The sequence below is a fragment of the Athene noctua genome, chromosome 1, assembly GCF_965140245.1.
Source record: "Athene noctua chromosome 1, bAthNoc1.hap1.1, whole genome shotgun sequence".
NCBI classification, from domain to species: domain Eukaryota; kingdom Metazoa; phylum Chordata; class Aves; order Strigiformes; family Strigidae; genus Athene; species Athene noctua.
In genome coordinates, this window is record NC_134037.1 from 98,813,098 (window position 1) to 98,835,825 (window position 22,728).

The 22,728-nt window shown below is 38.8% G+C and overlaps 1 protein-coding gene across 2 annotated transcripts in view; it reads right to left on the reverse strand.

The window, feature by feature from the left end:
* The window catches only part of PRKCE (protein kinase C epsilon), a 300,873-nt gene that overhangs the window by 54,909 nt on the left and 223,236 nt on the right, over window positions 1-22,728 (reverse strand). For both annotated transcript variants that reach the window (XM_074897081.1, XM_074897080.1), the window contains exon 11: window positions 868-1,022. In XM_074897081.1, the coding sequence (XP_074753182.1) occupies window positions 868-1,022 (155 nt within the window). The remainder of the gene's footprint in view (window positions 1-867; window positions 1,023-22,728) is intronic.

Below are 22,728 nucleotides of genomic sequence, written 5' to 3' on the forward strand. Positions count from 1 at the left end.
ATATCAAAACAGTTAGATTCACAGAAGTCAGAATTTTTAGTAGACAGGAGAAACCTGTATCACAAAAACTATAAAGCAGGCTGCTTGTGAAATAATGCCTGAATTTATTGCATGCAATGACAGGCGGCTAAAAACAAATAAAGCGAGGAAGGTGAAATGACAATATAAAGGACTTAAATAAACACATCAACAACAGGGGGAACATTTTCAAAATGATTCCCCACTTTTAATAATAAAAGCCTATCCATAAATGCATTCTTCACCACAGCGCAACAATAAGCACTTCTTTTATGTGTGTGCACGGGTGTTGAAGACCAGAGGCGATGGAGGGGGGGCAGGGGAGGGGCAGCGTAGAGGTTCAAATAGATGCGGGGCAGTTGCAAGCAAATCAAAATTGTCTGCAAAGAGCCACTTCCTGCTGGTGACTAAGCCTTCACCCAGTCAAGAGGAAGGGGCATAAGTAAAGCATTGCAAATGACCATCCTGATTGTATCAGAGTGGAGACAACTAGGACAAACAAACTCAGGAAGTGGCAGGGAGTTAGAAACCAAGAGGAAATCTATGGCACAGAGAGGAAAGTGAAGAGATTGCACTGATCTGCAGAAAGGTCACCTCTGGGTCGCACTGTGCCAAGCTTTTTCAAAACCGCTTTATTTGGACTATAATACAAAACTGGCACACACAGCTGGCGACTGCTGCAGAGGCTATTCAAATGTTAACATTCTCAATGATAAACAGCCAAAAAAAGTTCTATGTAAGCAAATTGGAACAAACAACTAATCTAAATCTGGTTGCTAAGATACACAGGATTTCAGCCAAAACCAGCCTCAAGCCTCTAGAATACTTTATTTTTGATCAAAAAAGTACCTGTAGATGACGCCATGTTGGTGAAGAAACATGAGTGCTGATGTGACCTCTGCTGCATAAAAGCGGGATCGAGGTTCATCAAATTTGCGTGAGCGCTGGATTTGAAACATTAGGTCTCCTCCATTTACATATTCCATGACGAAAAAGAGGCGGTCCTGAAATTAATTAAACAGTGCTATTTAGCGAATTTCTTTTAGTCACACAAAGGACTGCTTGAAACTACACTTTAGGTGACTGGAACATTTACGTCAAGCAATGAAAGAAACAAACCCTACAATTCTGAAAAAGGAAAAGCTGACAACCAAAATCTCCCAAACCTAAAGAAAATGAGACAAGAGTCTCAAAGTGAAAAATGAGAAAAAGGGAATAGAATCAACATGTAGCAATAAGCAACACACATACAAATCTCCACACATATACATATGGAATTAGAATCAATTTTATATCCTAACGGAGATACTTAAATTATGCTGTTGCTTTTAAAATTCAGTCATTAACAATGAAGAGATAGTCAATCCTGCCAACTACTGACAGGCTGCTGGGCAAATTTCAGGCTCCTTATTTCTTCTCTTATCTCTTACCAGCCCCTTTGCCTGCAAAGCACCTTTCCCAAATTAAGTAAAAATGAATTAGGATTGTTAAGATATAGAAACCAGTGCTGTCAATTACAAACACATAAGACTTTTTGAATTGCCTCAAATTCTTATAAGATAATGAAATATAATTACATTATTAAAATATGTACAGGTTCTTTTTATTTTCTTCTGATGCTTATCACTTCAAAGTTCAAATTTTCAAGTCTATTTCCATGATGGAGAACTAGAAAAGAACTAGAGAACCGCAATGGATATTTCTAGGGAATCACCCCATCTTGGTGTGTTTCAGAAAAAAACCCCAAATAAAAGTTACACTCAGTGAAATAGTCTGAACTGAGAACACTAGTAAACTAAAAGTGTGCTTGGCACCTTGAAGCATTTATGATCTGAACTGGCAATGCAGATGAAGGCATAAGCAAAGAAATAACATACATCCACTTGATATAATTTAGATCCTATTTTTCATAATCATTTCTCATAAAAATTCATAGCTTTCCCTAATCTGTACTAACAGCCCTAAATCATCAACTCTTTGCCCATTCACCCTTGGTTTGTAAGTCAAACTTCACATTCTTTATTTCCTTACTGTCAAATATCTACATTCAAGAGAGTTTAGACAGGGGTAAAAGTAATTCTCATGTGATGTGGAGAACAGATCTGAGTGTATAATCCTTGCTCTGCACTAGCTCATGTGACACAAACATTTCGTTCTCCAGTCACATGATACACAGGTGTGTAAGCATAAGACTGCACCAATGGGAGCCCCTCTCCAACTTTTACATCACGCTGCAGTTTGGCTCTAGCTCATGGCGTCTGGTGTGCGAGGTTGAAGAAAAGGAGACAAGATATGACATTGCTTTGGACAAGTAAACCCAACAGAACATGGAAGTTAACCTCCCACAAGTGAATTCAAGACTGCAGATTACAAAGTTTATATGTTTGCTGTTCGTCTTTAATCATCTACTCTACAGCTCAGATTCAAAGCACAAGACTTAAAAATGCCCTTAAACTTAAGAGTGTGCATTAATCCCGCTCATTAAGTGCCTAAATGTTATACTTATCAGGGATGCTTCCTGGAGGATGCTACAAATATTTGGCTGACTTTTTGCTGATTACAGAAAGAGGATGCAGAAAAAAACCTTGTGTCTTTCCCCCCTGTATCTCTGGAACACAGAAACTGCCAGACTGGATCAAATTCAAGATTTGAGTGGACTGGCATTCTTGGTAAAACAGTGCTAACAACATTGGTACATTTTCTAACATTTTTCTTGCCATTCCGTAGTAAGGAAAACTTACTAAAGAATAGCATCAAAGCTTCTGACTGTATCATAGCCTCAAAAGATCATGGCTTCAGAGCCATGCCTTTGTTCTTTTTGCAATTCTCAGTACCGCTGATAAGAAACATTAAAAATCATAGTGCTTATTTCTTGGCATTAGTGTAGCTTTTAAAGAGCACCTTCTTTGCCTGTTCTAAGCAAAAATATGGGTCCTTGTCTTGTCTCTCTGGTTTCTCTCTGGAATCGATGAGAATTACAGCCTTGCTTTTAAAAGAAAATCTGATAGTTCTCAGATGGTCTTATGATTTCAAAAGCTAGAGCTTAAGGATAACACCAAATGCAGTCAGTTTTGTGATAAAGTCAATCAAAAGCATAGCTATATTGGTACTGTAATGTATAAGAGGATACATCCCTAAGAAGAAGATGCAGTGTCCCTTTGAAACATGTTGCCTTAGATTATCTCACATGGTTATAGTTCAGTGTTCAAGTACAAAACCCATTTGGACCGCAGGCTGGGGAGCATCAGACTAACATTTGGCTAAAGTAACCTCCCAACACTTGATGAAATTGAACCTTCTTACATAGATGTTTTAACCTTTACCTAGTCTACTGTCTGGATGTTAGTGGGCACAACCAGGAAAAGGAAGCTGCAATACACATTCCCCTGAGCAGCCATACTCATTCCCAGTATTGCTACCCTTTTGCTGCACTTGTATCACAAGTATAAAATGATGCTGATGCAAAGTGATTGTGCTATGTTGTACAGCTGTAACTCCCAAATGGTCATCCTCAACTTGCCATTCAGATGGGAGCTGCTGCTCCCAATAGCGATACCTCCACTCTTCCAATTGCCAGTGGCGGTGCACAAAACCCCAAAAAATCTGGCTTATACAGCTGTTTAGATCAGGGCCATTTCCTAACATGTCAGGATATACATTGTATCATTTTTATATTAAATACTTCTGTGTTTGATCCAAGCAGAACCAATGTTTTTTTGTGACATCACTAGATGTCTAACTGCCAATTCTAAGTATCAGAAATTGTATTTAGTTCACAATGGAGGTACTTCTATTTTGGTTCGGTCCTCTGTAGGACATTTCCAGTTGTCAACCAAAAATCTAACCTGGATTGTTTAGTAGAATATCTTGTCAATAGACAGCCTGAGCAAAAGCTTTAGCAGCAGCTCCATGTCCAGACCTGGAAAGTGCTAACTCTCCTATCCTCTTTAACATCTTCCTTTTTATGCACATCCCATTCTCAATTTGAAGTGGTATTTCTGGCAGATCCTGCAGCTTAGTTCACCACCTCTTCAAAAGTATACCTACTAAAACTAGAAGTAACAGCTCAGTGATTGAAATTGCTGTACTGTCACATTTTTCTGCTATATACAGATATTACAAGTTATTTTTCCAGCTTTCCTAGGTGCACATTTCAGTTTCCTAATAAGAATTCATAGAAAAAAAAATAGTTTGAAATTTCTGTTCTCTGTTTACAATGAGTTGGAGAAAGAGTTTGAGTTTGAGAGGAGAAAAATACTAATTCTCACCCTCTAGCATGGGGTAAACAATAAAATGAAAAACACACACATGTGCAGCAGGCCAGAATCTCAACATAAGAAGGTACCATCTTTTTTGGATGAAATACACTCAGTCCCTATGAAAACTACTTTCTTTAAACTACTCTCTCATCTTTTGTTGGTCAGGACAACAATGCAATCATCTGGGACTCAGATTTACATGAAAAGAGGATATATGAGAAGAGAGAAAATTTTATGAATATGAGCTGAGATTGGTAAATCCATTTTTTCTCCTGCTTCCTATAATCTCATCAACAGAGATACTGTTTTGATTTTTGCTGCTTAGACTTTTTTCTCAATCTTTCATGAAGAGTTAATGATCAAAATACAGGTTTCTAACACTTTATTTCCTTTCTGTCATAATGTATGGACACGCACAGTGATCCAACGAGACCTTTGTGACTTCAGTGCAGAGAGGATTTTATCCTCAAACAGTAATTGTGAAACAACTGTATTATGGCTGATTATATGCATCTTGCTACATGTATCACCAGCATATATCCAGATATTGAAGTGGGAGAATACAAAGGGAATGCCCTAAAAATTATTAATTATTAAGGGACAGCATAGTGAGATACAAGGTATAACTTCAGCATTGATTGTGTTCCATGAAAAAATTGAATGGGTTTAGTTTGGTCTGCATTATTTTTGGACTCTGTTTTTGTAACATTCGAGAAGTATGTTTTGATCAATGTAATAAATGTAAAGCAGTCCTGTGAACTCTTTAATTATATAAAGGGAAATAAAAGGCAAAATCACAAAGACAGCATAGATTAATCCTATCTTGGCATCTATAAAGCAAAAAAAGTACTGCAAAGTAAGTCAATAGGTTTTCTGAAGTAATTAGATTCTTTTACAGGGTTTATTTTAGCCCTTAATCATACCTGCTTTTCCTTGAATTTCTCAGAACGTATGGTTGAGTGAGAATACATAAATAAATGGAAAGAAAACCACAGCAGAGAACATGGATAAGAGATTTTAAAAGCAAAGCGGACACGAAGTAAACAGACTAGAAGTCAAGACAAAAAAAGCTCAACTTCATTCTTTATTTCCACAGTATTTTCTGACTATGGCTTTAACTTCTGTACTGGAATGCACAACTACCTGTCTTAACATCTCTATTATTCTATTCTCACCTCTTTAATTTCCTTAATTGAGATATTCTCCTGTGTAGGGAGAGGTGCACAAAAGATCTCGCGATGTACAGAAAGAACAGGGAACTAAAGATCTCGCAATGTACGGAAAGGCGTATATAAAGCAATTGCGCAGTTAATAAATCGAGCAAATAGCAACCACCATATTGGCGTTTGTGCTTTTGTTCCCGCAAAGGTTTTAACCTCCTGCAAGGGTTAGCTGTGATCTGAGCGCCACATGTCTGTGGATTGGCAGGTAGAAAAAGACAGCTAATACCTTGCCACAACACTCTTGCATGCTTTATGTTTTCAAAACTAGGCTCTAACAGCAACCTCTTGTAGTTTCTGTCCCTGTCACTGTCTGGAGAAGTACACTTGTCACTTAAACTAGAAATCTTGCTTCATCTTTTCCCTCATTCCACTTCTTTAATTGTGCCCTGATTTTGGTTTTCAAACCCTTAACATTCAAAATAGCCACCCTTTAGCTCTACAGCAAATCCTAGCTAATCCTCTACTCTTTATTCTGATTACTACCATAACCTTCTCTCTTCAGAACCATTCTCTGATTTTTAGTTTTATTTATATATGTTAACACCAGACTATATATGATGTGTACTCCCCACCAGTTTATATTTGCTTGGTTTTAGATGTTATGAACTCCACTGGACAGAGCTTCTACCTCTTGTTCCTTTTGGAATAATGTGTAAGTTTTTAATGGGGGAAACATCAATAATAATAATAAACTCGCAGGATGTAACAGACTCAATCCAGCTCCTTTTTGTGGAGGTGTGATTAATGACCAAGACCTCCCTACTAGTAAAACCAGATAATCTTGCCAATCAATTTTGATTTAACAGATGACACTATACAGTCTATTATTTGTTTAGATGTGGAATAATACCATTGTTGAGGAACAAGTTTCTACGTAAATGCTGTATAAAAGCTTAGACGTGGAAAGACTTTGATGTATTGTTTATATTAATTATTGTGTAGCCCTTAAAAGATTAAAAAAAAATTGTTATCAGTCATTAACCTGTCTGTCCTTTGTTTGCTTTCCAATTAAAATCTCATTAATGTTAGATTGCAGCTTAAAGACAATCCATTGATAGACTTAAGGCCAAGTACAATCATCACTGCAATCTGAATACACTTTTTTTTCCTTTCAAACAAGTCTTACCAGCTGGACGACCCAATATGCAGTTGGTCGTAATGAGAACAGCCTCATTACTGAAATACTACAAACGAAAATAAATCATGCAATCCATCTCCCAGTTTCAAATCCAAGATGTGCATCCATGCTACAAGCCTGAGAACAAATCTTTTCACTACTGTTTTTGTCTCCCAGTTCAACACTTGCAATGCTTAAACCCAGGAAATTCAGGAAAGACATCAAATGTGGACTCCTCAAGTAAAATTCACAACTGATAGATCTTACCAGCCCACTCCAACTACCATTTTTTCCTTATGTTTTCATACAATTTTCTGTGAAAAATTCTTCTTGATTATGACTAGTTCCCTAAATTAAGTTCTTTGTGTGAGTACACTTTTTTCCTCCCAATTTCAGAAAGTCATATTTGAATTCAATTTCTCCAGAGGCAACTTAAAATATCAAGGAAACTAATATGTATGTTAAACACAGGCAAACTTAAATACAAAATAATTCCTGTTCTAGTAGAGTACTGTTATGTAATAGAATATGTTTAGCCAAGAAACTTGTTGCAAAACAAAAGTCAAAGATATAACTTTTATTGCACAAGAAGTCAGATGAATATTCTTTACAACCTTGGTATGCTCTGTAAGATGATATTCTATTCATATCATGCATGTATGGAATTCTTTTCCAACTAGTACAAAACTGTGATTACTTAATTATTTAAACAGGAAACTCAAACAGTTTGTTTAAAATTACCTAAAACTACAGCTACTGTCCCACCCCTCAGAACTTGAAAACATTTCCTGCTTCTGATGGAAACTGCACTACCACACTGTACACAGAACTATATATGCAACATATTCAACACCCTGAACAGAAGACTAACCAGGATGGCAGATTCATCTTCCACAATCCCAGCATTAGGAGGGATAAATATAAAACCAAGAGAAAACCCAGGCACAACACTGAAGAAAACAACAAAAAGCTTTCTCCTGTTCATTTGACTGCTTTTTGAAGTTTATGGTAACAGTGTTCAGCAGGACAGGACAACATATTATCTGTCACTGATTTCAGTGTTTATACTCAGGGCTAATTGTGTTGTTTTTCCTGTTTTGTACCAGTGCTTTCATAGAGTTCCAAATAAGAAGGGAACAATTTCTATGAATCCCATATTTCTTGGAATAAATGCCCTGTACATAGAAAGTGCTATCTTAAATTTCACACAGGATATTTGCAACTCCCACTTAACAAAAAATGCATGCATTCGGATTTTTTATTAAAGGATTTTTTTTTTTTTTCAACCAGACACTTCAAATTTCTCTCAGGTTGGTGAACACTATTACAGTTAGGGATTTATTGCTCAGTTTTACTCAGCTTTGCCCAGTATTCAATTCTGAATCCAGTTTTTTGCCCTTGGAAGAAAGAATGACCTCAAAGTTAAAACAGAGATTGGAGAGACACAGAATTGGATAAAGAAGTCTTGCAAGGTCATCTAGCTTATCCCACAGCTGACAGGCAGGATCAGCTGTACCTAAGCTAAGGGGAACTAACCTTTTCAGTGCTGCAAGGCAGTCTCTGGGCACTGTGAGCCAGTGATCTAACCGTGAACCTGAACAGCCCTGCTGAGCGGACTCCATTTGGTCCACAAAGACCTAGAAGCAGAAGTCTCTGCTAGTCTGGTCTGCTGGAGGGTGAGTGGGTGTGTCTGCACTCTTTTGCAGTGGGGTCTCCTGCTGTGCCAGAAATGCTTTGTTCCCTTCTCAGTCCCATCATCAGCATCAGAGGCCAGTAGTGAATAGTATTCCTTGAACATGTTCTGCTTTGCAGGTCAGAAAACTGCATTAGTTCCTGAAATTAATCTGATTGGCTCTTAAAAATCACTACTGATAAGCATTCCTTCACCTCCACTGGCACTCCTTTTCAGTACTTACAGAAAATACCACTGGAAACTCTTCACTGCTGCAAACCATTTGCATTACTTCTTGTGCTTATCTTACTCAAAATATCAATTCGTAGCTGGGCTGCAATTTATATATTACCTTCAGAGAAACACTTCTGCACTTCCCACCTTTGTTTCTTATGCAAAGAACTAGTTATGATTTTTTCTTGATTTTACACAACTGATCACAAAATGTTTCTCATTCCATTCACAGAGACCCATGACATCATGTCAATTGAGAGCCTATGGGATAAAAACCACTTTTAAAGTCTTGAAAATTATTTCAAGAATAGCTGGTCCTCTCTACCCTATCATATCATACCATGCAAAAGACCACAAAAAGCTACAAATCACATACAATTAGTTTCCAAACTGTGCTTTCAGAATCAGTACAGGGAGTTTCAAAATCTTTACACTGTATTACTGTAAAGACTTGCATTGTAGCATTTACTCATCTATAATGTGAGTCACTGGAAAAGCGTTTTTAAGCAAGATGTTTGTCTGAGATCTCTAATCTTCATAAAGCAGACTTGGTATGTTGCTTTTGTCATGGGAGATTTATGTTGCCTCCCTGTGGAATATCAACTGATACTACAACAGAATGGGGTTTTTAACATATTTTTCATGCCCCTAATGCATCCCACAGTACTGGTCAATAAGGAAAATATGGCTAGTGTATGTACACTGAGATAAACTGGCTGGCTGGGGGTGAGAGACTTACTATGTACCAGCAGTAGGTCACAGAACTATGGAAATTACAACTTAAAATTCAAAGCGGGAAACATTAGCCAGGATCTTGAGGACATCACCTATTCTTTTCAAAAAATGTCAAGGGATGATTAGATTTTACCTAGACTGGCATTCAAGGAGGAAGTCTTGTTTAATGATTTTTCCAAAGGCAGATCCAATAATCCTCTAAAATGGTCCAAAATGGAGAGAAGCCACCCTGTCCCAAATTCGTAGAGAGTGAAAAAGTGTGCCACTGGTTATTCCCTTAGCACTAATATTCTAGAGAAGTTCAATTGATTGTTTCAATTATTCAAAGAATTTAACCCCACATCACTGTGGGATGCAAAATTCACTGACTTCGACATCACTTTTCAAATGTACAGGTCTTCATCTGTAGCATAAATTTTGGAATATGATAAAGTATGGATATGAATAAGACCTATACCCTAAAATCTGCAACTAACAATCACATATACGCATCAGAATAACAGATGAAAGTTACATCCCTTAACCAGAGCTTCTTCCTCTGTAATTTCCAAATACCTGATGTTTGAATACAGTCTTCCTACTATTTTTTCAGATTACCATCTGGACCAAATTTGCTATGCATTTGATTATTTGGTGTATCAGGCTCATATCAGGGCAAGTAAAAAGAAAATATGGTTCAAAATTTCATTAATCCATTTTTTTTTTAAAAATACAAAGTTTAGACTAATTCAATATCGCACAGAAAGAGCAGGTGGAGAGTTGTCAATCTGCTCTCCATAGAGCTGTCATTTTACTTACTGAGAATATGACATACAATTCTAGCTCTACCTGAGATTTTTGAATACACAAAAATTTCGTATTAAGACTCTAAAATATTATCATGTGAGTGCAAGCACTTCCTTTTTTTTTAGTTTCTTCCCACTTTAATAAAGAATGACAGTTTTGGATTTTGTTCTTCTCAGTCACTAATGGATATTATGCCTTCTGCCTATGTGAATGCTTTCTGTGACAACTGTAATACATCTAATGTTCTGACACAGCATCTACATGGCTTAGTAGTGAGATTCTCTTTAGTTCAGATGGGTTTAGATCAGGATTAAATTTTTAATGCTGTAATATGTGGAATTTGTTATCTGAGGGCATGCAACGAAGACGCAGAAAAAATTATATGCATTGCCATTTCATCATTTCGATCCCCTATCATCTAACCTTAGAAATTAACTGAAACAAAAATAATTCTAACTTTGAGAAAATCTTTAACCTCCAATTATCCTAGAGAGATATGTGTTCTGTTGTCACTGGACTTTTCTAGGAGTTGGTGCCAATCTTTCAGACTGCCCCAAGCTGCTGCATTGGTAGCCATAAGCTCCACGGCGAGCTCAGGGAAGGATTGCTGCTCACTGGGGTGGTAACCCCGATCCCTGTCTGCTCCCAAGCAACCCTGAGAGTAGGGACCCCAGAAGTGTGACAGCTACTGTAATATGCTCTTTGTGACCTTCCTCTCATACAAGGGAGAAACATAACTGGAATCCTCTGCAGAAATGGTGTGTTTTGTAGTTCTATCACTTCAAAAGGGGTATCAAGTAGGAAAAGCTTCTCAGGCCATTTCCCTAATACCTTCATTTGATGACAGATAAGCTGTGAAAAGCGCCTTTTATGAAATTCTTTGATCTCATCTTCTTTTGGTGTTGTTTGAAAAAAAGAACTGTTCTGGTGAGATAATTTTAAAGACCTCTCATTTAATGGCCTGATGCACATGGCAGAAAATTATATCAAGCCTGCAAAATGTCATTATGCAGAAAACGTTACAATGTGCAGGCAGCTATTAATATTCCTTTGTTCTGATTCTTATAGGAAAAATATAAACACTATCTTCCAATTAGAACTAACAATATACTTTTTGAAGGCACTTCAGAACTTCTAAGAACAACTTAGCCTGTTTGTATTCTACCAAGGAACTTACAGACAGAGATGGCACATGTCCTAGGCATCTCTTCAGCCCCTAGGCTGCTTCTGGAACCTTTCTTGTCCTTATAATTTTCTTCTAAAGTTTTCTTATGCTGTCTGGGCATCTAGTTTACATCTTCGAGCACACAGAGAAATGCATCAGATGCTACACAACTAACAGAGAACACTCTGGGGAATGCAGCCAGTTGGTCCAGCAGCAGCGGTATCAGAAGGAAAAGGAACCCAGTTAAGGAAGATAATGAAAATGATGGGATAAAATACTTTTCTGGTAACCATTTTCTGATTAATTATTCTTTATTGCTGAAAAAAACCAACCAGAAGTAATTAGCTGAGTGGGCAAGACTTTATATCACAGCCATGATATACTGCAACAGTGCAATTGGCTGACCAAAAGGCAGCAGTTGTCTTCTCAGATTTATGAAACTGTCAGTTGTAGACCAGGAGGAAACTACAATGTCTTTACTAATGAGCTAATTGTATAAAAGCCATGCAGACAAAGAATTTGTTGAGATATTATTTCTAGTGACATATATCAGGACCAGGCACACTGAACCAAAACAAGCACTACAGCAGAAATAGATGAGCATATTTTATATTTAAATTTCACTAACTGTTTATATTTTCAGAATTTGTAAGAAAAGAAAGCACAGATGTATAGTACTTTCCTCTCTCCCCATGCAACAACAAATTTTTGTCATTGCACCAGACTGTGAAAGGAGAGGTGTCTTGTGTTTGGCACTGGAAAAACCTGCCCCTTATTCCAGCTCAAAATTGAACGTGCCCATAAACAGAGTAGTAGACACTGCAGGAGAAAAGAAGGCAAAGCATACAGGTACAAAAAGTTATTCAAGCATTCAACATGATGTAAGTTAACTTGGCTAGTAGGAGCTTGACGTGAGCATTTGTGCATTTATTAAGAAAGAAGTAAACCAGAGCCCCGTAATGTGGAAATGAGCTTTGGAGAACTGTGCTGCAGCAGGGCCAGCTTATATGTGTACTGCCTAGATATTCCATTTATGATGCTCTATGGGCTACAGAAACTGTTGCTACCAGATATTCTTTACTGCTTTTAAATTGTTATTTTTGCCTAAGCAAAAAAGTGGGGGTGAGTGAAAAGACTTGTGCTTCCCCTCCAGCTATTTTTTTTTCTGAAGGGGAATCACCAAATGAAACTCAGGAAAAAAAGTATGAGCATTACACAGAGGGCTTTTACCAATTTCTCAGTACAAGCTTCTTGTTCTTTGGAGCTGATAATTTTCCAGTCTTTAGCTGGTTACCATCTCCCTTACATTCATCAATAGCTCATTCATAATTAATGTTCCCATCAGAGTGCTTCTTGGCATGTTCTTCATACTTCTTTACTCTTATAACCAACTCAATCATTCTGCACTAAGAAAAAAAATAATTATTCACTGATGCACCTAGCAGCACACAGTATTTTGTATTCAGCAATTTTACACAAGTCAGAGCACAATAAAACATTCTCTGGCCTTGTTTTAGGCCTTGATTTACTAATTTTTGTTCATTAGACCAGGCCATGGACTCCTACAGGACATTTTGTGAGATTAAGTGGTAAGAAATTGGCTCATTTATACTTTTAGAAAGTTTGTGGTGGGAGAGGACAGGGAATCCTGTGCTCCATCCAAAAGAAGGAGATGAATGAAGTCTTTGGAAACATAAAGATACTCACTACCAGAGAAACAGCTCTTCTCTATTATGTGAAGCGTTTCAGTAATGTTCCCACGTACTTAAAAACAAAGGTCAGCCAGTGACAACAGTTGGTTCTAGCTTGACAACACAGCAAGAAACTTCTATTGCACTGTGATCATCCAGATGGAAAATTTATATGAGATACTGTCATATCAGTTCACAAGCTATGCCCTGGATGCCAGAAATAACTCAAAGTCTACAGTTTACTTGAACATGATGTTCTGAATAGTAAAAAATAGTTGCATTTGTACTAACAAAACCGGGCTGAAGATTTCAAGTTCCTTAAAATGAGACATTAGCATGAGTAACTGTGTCTCCACTCACATGAAAGAAAAACAGCATAGTATTATTTTGCAGTCTTCACCAAAGAGACTTTCTTTTTGGGAACTTGGCTGAGCCAGAACAAAATAATTATGACAGCAAAAATAGATGTGCTGCTGCTCTAAAGTTAAGAATCTTTCCATACAGAAATATCTAATTCCAGCTTTTCCTTCAGGACCTCTCTTTTCTTACAGGTATTAATTAATTAATTGTACTCTAACAGTGATAGGCACATTAACATGCTAATGTTCATTTCCTCAAATTCAAGCTCAGTCCTTCAGACTGTACATACACAAAAAAATATGTTAAGCCTAAATGTATATTATTATTAGTTGTAATAAAATACCATAACAAGATCCAGTGACAGACCAGCTTTCCACTAATACTGTACTTAGTAACACAGACTGAAAGCTCCTCTGCACAGGCACTCAGTGTATGCCAAGAAGGGGTAGTGTTAGGATACACAGGGAGAAACAGCAAGACAACTAGTCAAAGCAACACTAGGAAAAGTGCTTGCAGGGCATCTGCTGCCTAACATGAGAGAGTTGCAGCCTTTGCTAAGTGCTGGAGCTGCTGCTGAAGCCTCAGGGACCACCTCACTTTGCTAAACTCCAGGGATTGCACGTTATACCTCACTTTTTACACGTGCCCAGCCTATTTCCCACTGAGTAATCTTCATTGCATTGACTGCAGCAATGAAAGAGATGCTCACCTACACACTGAGAAGTGTATCCATTCAGAAAGGACAACACAAAATTATCACTGAATCAGGCTGTTTGGGAAGAGACAGACAAAGACCTGTTGCTAACTTCACGTCCAGTGCAAGGCCAAACACAAAATTGTGTCCTCTCTTCATCTCCTATTACACTACCTTTCATACTCCTAGGCTGCCCTAGGTAACAGTTAACAGTTTCATTAAGTAGTGCTAATATATAATAGTTTCTCAAGATTTTCAGTGCTTTTCCTGAAACCTCTCTGTGAAAACATGACGTCAAAATTCCCATGTCATGGGGAGATGGAGGTCAGTATGAAGAGCAATTTATGGGCAGAGCTTCCACCCTGGGTAAATATTCTGAGCAAATCCCTGTGCAGCCTCTGTTACCAAGTAGAAACCAGATAATCTGCTCTGCTAGAGAACAGCTGCCAGAGAAGGAAACTTAACCTTCATATGCTCTCTCTTCTGTGTCTTGTGCATACCACTATTCCACCCACCAATCCAGTGTTTCATGCTTTGATTTGCTCTCATGCAGAAAAAACCCCAGCAAACACACAACAAAAAGAGAGAATGAAATTATAACTATAAACAAAGACTAAATAGGTGAACATATAACATGATTAATACAAATTCAAATAAATACATCTACTTCGAAATAACTAAAATATGCACAGATCCTCCTATTCAGCAAATGGTAAGAGGCCAGCATATACACAGAGAGCGACCACATGAACTGATACGGGGAGATGAGGACTGTGACAGACTATCTCAGTACAGGAGTCTGCTGAGCTGAGCACTGTCACTCTCTGGAGCCTCAAATTTAGCATCCAACCCTCTTTGCACTTACAAAATTGCTAGTGATAGAGTCAAGGCCCTGAGGGCATTTACAGGCCCCGATGTCCCTGCCCAACCTCCCCTGGGGAGGAACAGCCCCTCAATGCTGCCTGTGGGAGCCCTGTTTCAGTCCAGCTCAGGGCTGTAGGGGTGCACCTCTGGCACTGGTTCCCAAATGAACCCTGGACCTGGTTCATTGCCTCACCACACTAGGGGCACCTTTAGCAGCAACCATCTCTGCTTGTCACATCTGGACCCTGTGGGTCTGTGCCAGACAGGGAGGGTGGCCTGTGCTGGGTCACTCTCAGTGCCTGATGCTCAGGCTGGCTCTTACTCTCACTAGCAGATAGTGCTTATCTATTTCCAAAGGTATGGATATATTTGAACCAATAGTGGTTAAATTTATACCTCCAAAGGAAGTACAATGTGATACTCAGGAATTTCAGGTACAGGAAGATTTTCTGTCTGAAACATAGGTTGTCCTGTGCATGACTTAATCACTAGCCAAGCTGCTTCTGGGAAAGAAAGTGGAGGGAAAGATGTCTTGGCTTACTATGGAGATGGCAAGTGTCTCACAGGTTACAGATGAGGTCTTTGTTCTGGACTGAGTAAGGCTGAACTCCCTCCAAAACTCAGTAAAATGTTAGAAGGCTTTAAAACTGGATCAGCAACTGGATTCCCCCTGAATCATAGCATCACAGAATCATCTAGGTTAGAAAGGACCCTGGAGATCATCTAGTACAACTGTTCACCTAGCACAGTTCCCACCTACAGCATATCCTTAAGCTCTAAATCGACACTACTCTTGAACCCCTCCAGGGATGGGGACTCCACCACCTCCCTGGGCAGCCCATTCCAACACCTAACAACCAGATCTGTAAAGAAATACTTCCTAATATCCAGTCTAAACCTTCCCTGGCGCAACTTGAGGCCATTCCCTCTTGTCCTGTCGCTTTCTACTGGGCTAAAGAGGCTCATCCCCAGCTCTCTGCAGCTTCTTTTCATGTAGCTGTAGAGGGCGATGAGGTCTCCCCTCAGCCTCCTCTTCTCCAGACTAAACAATCCCAGTTCCCTCAGCCGCTCCTCATAGGACATGTGCTCCAGACCCTGCACCAGCTTCACTGCCCTTCTCTGGACATGTTCGAGTAACTCTATGACTTTTTTGTAGTGAGGGGCCCAAAACTGAACACAGGAATCAAGGTGTGGCCTCACCAGCGCCAAGTACAGAGGTAAGATCCCTTCCCTGTCCCTGCTGGCCACGCTATTGCTGACACAAGCCAGGATGCCATTGGCCTTCTTGGCCACCTGGGCACACTGCTGGCTCCTGTTCAGCCGGCTGTCAATCAACCCCCCCAGGTCCCTCTCTGACTGGCAGCTCTCCAGCCACTTCTCCCCAAGCCTGTAGCTCTGCTGGGGGTTGTTGTGGCCCAAGGGCAGTCCCCGGCATTTGGCCTTATGGAAACTCCTCCAGTTGGGCTCAGCCCATGGCTCCAGCCTGTCCAGGTCTCTCTGCAGAGCCTCCCTACCCTCGAGCAGATCAACACTCCCACCCAACTGGGTGTCATCTGCAAACTGACTGAGGGTACCCTCGATCCCCTCATCTAGATCATCAATAAAGATGTGAAACAGGAGTGGCCCCAAAACCGAGCCCTGGGGGACACCACTCATGACCGGCCGCCAACTGGATTTAACTCCGTTTACCATAACTCTCAGAGCCCGGTTGTCCAGCCAGTTTTTTACTCAGCGAAGTGTGTGATTGTCCAAACCTCGAGCAGCCATTTTTGCCAGGAGAATGCTGTGGGAAATGGTGTCAAAAGCCTTGGTAAAGTAAAGGTAAATTATATCCACAGCCTTTCCCTCATCTAATAAGGAGGTCACCCTGTCACAGAAGGAGATCATGTTTGTCAGGCAGGACCTGTCTTTCATAAAGCCATGCTGACTGGGCCTGAGCATCTGGTTGTCCCGCATGTGTTGTGTGATGGTACTCAGGATGAGCTTCCCGGGCACCAAAGTCAAGTTGACAGGCCTGTAATTTCCCAGATCATCCTTCTGATAGATGGGCATCACACTGACCGATTTCCAACGTCAGGACCTCCCCAGTCAGCCAGGACTGCTGGTAAATGGTAGAAAGTGGCCTGGCGAGCACCAAGTGACACTATGAGGACATTACCAACAGTCCCTGAACTCTGACTTGGGCAAAGCTTTTGTGAGATCAGATTTGCACCTGCTGCTTGGTGCATACGCATGGAGACTTCAGGTTGCACAGATTCAGTGCATACTGAAGCATGGCTAATTTCAAACATTAGTCCTGTAAATACATGCTTTTATGTGGAAACAAATGCACATTTTGAATACACATTTATTTTATTCATGAGATCTCTAAATTGAGTTAAGTTTGCCTGTTAGCTGCTCAATGAATTTCTATCTTCCCATGGAAGGAAAGTGTTCTGATACACAGCAAACACAGACTTCAACTTATCTACTGTGTCTATAGTCTTTTTAAATTATCTAGAAATCTGCTTCTTTGGTTTGTTCTTTAGCTGGTTAAAGGTTAAAAAACTTTAAAGAACACAGCATTTATTGCAACATCAAAGATGATTACAGAATAGCCTGGCAGTTTACTTCTCTGCAGAATGCCCATAAAAAAGAAAGATGTGTGTGTCAGGAATTTACAGAATGTGTTGCACTGTAAGATAAACTGAAAAAGGAATGTGTATGTGCATGAATACAGTGAAGTTCCTATTTTGACAGTTACTGAAATAGGTTAAGTGGTACCACTTTTTTTGTAAACTGAGAAGGAAAGATGTTTCTGAAAAATACCTAAAGACATGACAGAATGGATCCAGGTCAGAAAAGTTTAGTTCCAGGTTAAACAGAAAATGTAACATGCTTCAAAGCACAAGAGAGAGATATTACAAGGTGGAAACATTCAGTTTACACTAGATTCTTGGTATTTTTACCACCAGAAGATTTTCAGCCATCTGGTGCCATTAGAAGCAGGTAATGCTACCAAATAGATGGAATGAATTAACCTCAGAAACTATGACCTGGCCATGGTTCATGGAAGTTTGCAAACATACCTTGCTCAACAATTTCAGCAAATCTCTGAATTAAAATACCTCCAAAACTACTTTTTGTTTATTCATCTTAAAGAAATGAGGGGCTAATGTAAACTCAAGTTCACATCAACTCTGACTTGCAACAACATGTGTGCAGGATTCCCAGAGTGGAAAGTCCACTGCACAAAGGACTGCAACTTCTCTCTTACCCAGAATAAGGGCACCAAGACAAATGATGGAAAATGGGACATTACCATCCAGGACAGTGGTGCAGTGTAAATGATTCAGCCTAAATCCTGTACTGCCACTAGCCATTATGCTATGCCATACACCAACAGCAATGTAAAGATACACCTCACTCGTGACTACCTGGGAGGACAACTGTCCCCTGACACCCAGAGTGAGTGAGTGACTGTATGTTTGTCATTCCACAGTGGAAACAGAAAAAAATAACTTAAACAACTTTTTGATTTTTTTATGCTCTATTTCTACATCTGTAAAATAATGCTGATAGCATTATTTCTAGGCCAAACCAAAACTCAGGCATGCTTGTGAGGTATTCCAATGTACACTGACAAGGACAACAGGTAGGGTAATAAACTTGTTGGAGGAAAGACTATTTTTAAGAATATGCCTCATGTGGCATTTTTCATTTGAACAAGGTGACTATAGGTAGCAAAAGGAATGTTATTAGTATCTGTAAAAAGTAGCTGAGGAAATGCAGGTAGAGAGGGAAGAGTGCACAAGTCAGCATGACATTACACCTAAAGAAAATAAGGCAAGAATAATGCAAGCAGGGGAGGATTTTTCTTGAGGGAACTTCTTTAGGATTAGAGGAATTGATACAAGAAGAACTTGATACAGGATTAAAGCTATTTCATCCTGACAGATCCTTAACAAATCACTATTTTATTACTGGCAGAAAAAATGTCACTTTATCGGTGGGGTGCCACCAAGGATCACTTCTGAGCTCAGTTTTATTCAACATCTTTACCAGTGACTTGGAGAAGGGAGTGAACAGTGAAATGCACAAATCTGTGGATCATGCTAAGCTCTTTCAAATAGACAGATGTTATGCTAATGGTTAAGGAACTCCAAAAAGGATCACTCAAACTGGGTGGGCAAAAAGGTGGTGACAAGCTTCATAATAACTGTAAAGTGAAAACACTTTCTTCTTTAGGGGAAAAACATCTGAAACCACATCTACATGATGCTGAACTTGGAACAGATTTAAAACAGTGGAGAAACATCTTGGTGCTTTTGTTGACAGCTCTCTGAATCATTGGCTCAAGGTGCAGCAGCGCTCAAAAAACCCAGTAAAATGTTGGGTAACATCAGGAAGGTCACTGAGAAAAAAACTGATGGTACTACTCTGCTGCTGCATAAAATCTTGGTGTTTCCACATCTTGAATATCATGTACAGTTCTGGCCTCCACAACTCGTGAAGGATGCAGTGGAGGTAAAGAGTACAGAGAAGGGAAAATGAAATGATCATAGTGATGAAACAGACTAAAATCTGGGGGCTGAGAAAGAATAAAAGTGACGTTAACAAGATCACGAAGATGGTGGATAAGCTGAATGAATGAACTGCTGTACACCAAATCCTGCAATACTAGAACTGGGACACTGGTCAAAGTAGTAAAACGGGTAAAAAAATGTGTTTCTTCACAGCGATTAGTGAACTTCAGGATTTTGCTGCTGTAGTTGTGGAGGCAGATTGTATCAGCTACTTCAAATAGAGATGAGAAACATTCATGGACAATAGCTACATAAGCAGATAATAAAAGGGATAAGGCAGAGAGGTCCCTTTTAACATCCTTCTACAATTCTGGATGCTGGTGGAGTATGAAGGGAATAGACTGCAGAAAGTGGCACCTACATGCCCTCTCTAAATAGCCTCTTTTATTCCATGGTGTCAGCAGCAACAAAATTGATTAGACAGACCACTGATCTTACCTGGTAGGACAGTTCTTATTTTCATAGGGTACAAAAATACTTACATGATATATATGCATATACAAAGACATACAGAAAATGGATACTTTAAAAGATCATTATCCTAGTGAACATGGCAATATATCTGAAGAATAATTGCATTATTATACTAATTATTTATAAAAGAATAATGAAGAAAGTGATATAGGCATCATCAGGAGAAAGACTGAAACTATGATTGCAGCAGCTTGAAAGAAGAATGATAGCATAAAATATAAAGGTTATGCTTATTTTCACTTTACTGTTGAAAAGAAACTGCAGATTGCCTTGTTTCAAGCTTTCAGTTCATGCTTGGCTCTGGAAATTTTTCACTTAGGACTCATGAACTAACACTAATGTATGAAAGTATTTAAACAAAAATGTTTGGAAAAAACAAAAGTGAACATAGGGTCACATAACTTGTGTGTATCAAGTCTTCAAACTCTGAAAAAGAATTTCAAAGCCTTTCCCTCTGCATCTATCTATGACTTGTGACATCTCCTAATATGCCACAATGAAGATCAAATGTTAAAACATAGTAAAAATATTCCATTGAGCAACCACAAGCTTTCATTAAAAGCCTGTGCTTTCAAGAATGTAGTGGTATTAATAAAAATAATAATCTCCTTTAGAATATCATGTTGTGAATAAAGCTCATTATCATTCCAAGCCTCTAGTCAGATGGATCTACAGAACCTGCATCAATTGAAAGGTCAATTTGAATAGATTTGACTGCAGAAGACTGCAGAAGGGACCTTTTTTTTTTTTTTTACTGGGTCTTTTACCTGTATATATCTTCTGATCACACTGAAATATTAGAAACAAAGCCAGGGATGTTCACCTGCATAAATAGATTGACTTCAAACTGCAGATTAAAAAACCCAAATATTACACAAAAAAAACCCCAAACCTCCCTTAGTCTTTCAAAGTGCAGGTATTTATGTCAGTTGGAGTTTTATGAAGATTCATGTGATGTATTAGAACATTATGGTTGTACAAGATTATTCTCCTAAGAGAACACTTGAAACTGAAAACGGTAGAGGAATATTCTAAAGTAATTTCACAAAAATGCATAACCATCTTTGTTTCTGAAGTATTTTTCAAAATATATGCTTTTTTTTTTGTGACATGGGATCACATTTAGTTTCACTTATTGTACACTGGAAAAAATACAAACTTGACACTGACTCACAGAACCTCAAATGCCTTTTAGAAAAAAAAAAAGTTTCCATTCCCCCATCAGGTGGGCTTTTTTTTTCATTCTAACTTTGAAGCCAACCAAAACATGTTTCTATGTCTGCAGTGAGCAGGAATAAAACAATAAAATTATTTCAGCTGCTGTAGTTCAGGAAGTAAAACAAAACCACAATGCCAGAGCAAGAAAGAAAACTCCTAGCTTTTCGTCTCCTTTTTCACTTTCTACATTTATTACCCTGCTGCTAAATTAATTACTTTGCTAGAAACAGACCTTTATCGGTATTTAGTATGTTACTTTTTAGGATGACATTGCTTTGCTAGTTTCAAAGTGCTTTCTGGTCAAATCATTCAGATCAAGTTCTTATAACCATGAAGTTAGCCTGTGAGCAAGTGCATAGACTGCACTCAGTGATGTGCATTTTCTGAGGGTATGTGCAAGGGGCTTACATGTCGCTTTACTGTTTAAACTCTACAGAATATAAAGATATTTTAAAAGTACTTCAAGAGGACAGCAGAATGAAAGATCATCAGTTCAATCATAAGATATCTTGTGCAGCGAAGTTACCATAAGAACGAGGAATGTCCCTCTGCCCATGGCAGGAAATAATTCCTGTATTTGAGTATAATTTAAAGCACTGTTTTTATGTACTGCCTAGCTAGCATTTTAACACCACAAGCAATTTACTACTACTGTGGAATATTTTAAGTCTTTTCACCTTACAAGTTCCTTTTGGTTTTGAAATCGGTGCAGCACTGGAGTGAATTTCCACCTTAGTGCAAGTTACCAAGGCATCAGAGCCAGCACAATCAGCTTCTTTTGCACTTCTCTTATCTTTACTTATAAGTGAGAAAGCAGTCTTACTCTTAGGAGGAGAGTAAAAACAATTGCTTTTACTAAACACGTTAAATTTTAAATTCCATAAACTCCACATCAATAAACCATTAAAAATGCAAAGTAATTTATTTTGACCCAACGTCAATGATATAACGCTCCACAGCTGAGTGAAAGCAGAAGCCCTTCTCCTCTGGTCACCAAACTTTAGTTAAATCTATCTTGCTAGAAAAAGAGTCTAAGTGTAGTATCAAAGGTTTTCCCGTGAGCCCTAAAGGCAGTCTGCAACAATCAGTAAGGGTCCACTCACCATCTGGTGACTGCAAGAGCATGTTATACTTCATTGTACTTCTTCTAAAGCCTCAAGGCAGCCCCTTCACAGTGAGCAAAACAGGGATCTCAGACCTCCTCAGGTCTGTTGCATGAGATTCTACTATTATATTATGGGAATGAAACCAAGCCCAGGAAGATGCCTTTCAGGCTGTTACTAAATAATGAAAAAAAAAACCCACATAATTTTAGTTATACAGAAACTAGATGATATGATGGTTAAAACACAGTGAGACAGGTTGGACCTCATTTAAGTATTCTGCCCTTCATAGTCACTAAATGTCGTGTTAGCCAGCACGGCAAGCCTTACCACTTTTTTCCCTGTTGAGGCTTAAAAGTTAGCCCTTTCAACTTAGTTAAATGCAGTCTTGTTTTACTGAAAAAATATTAAACATCCTGGACAGTGAACTGTTTTCTTCCAAGTGTTTCTTTCCATCACAACATGAGTGGCTGGACCTTTGCCAGAGTGATCTTGGCTTATGGAGGGACAAGGTGCTTATCCTTTGGAAAGGGGTGGCCATGGAAGTGTC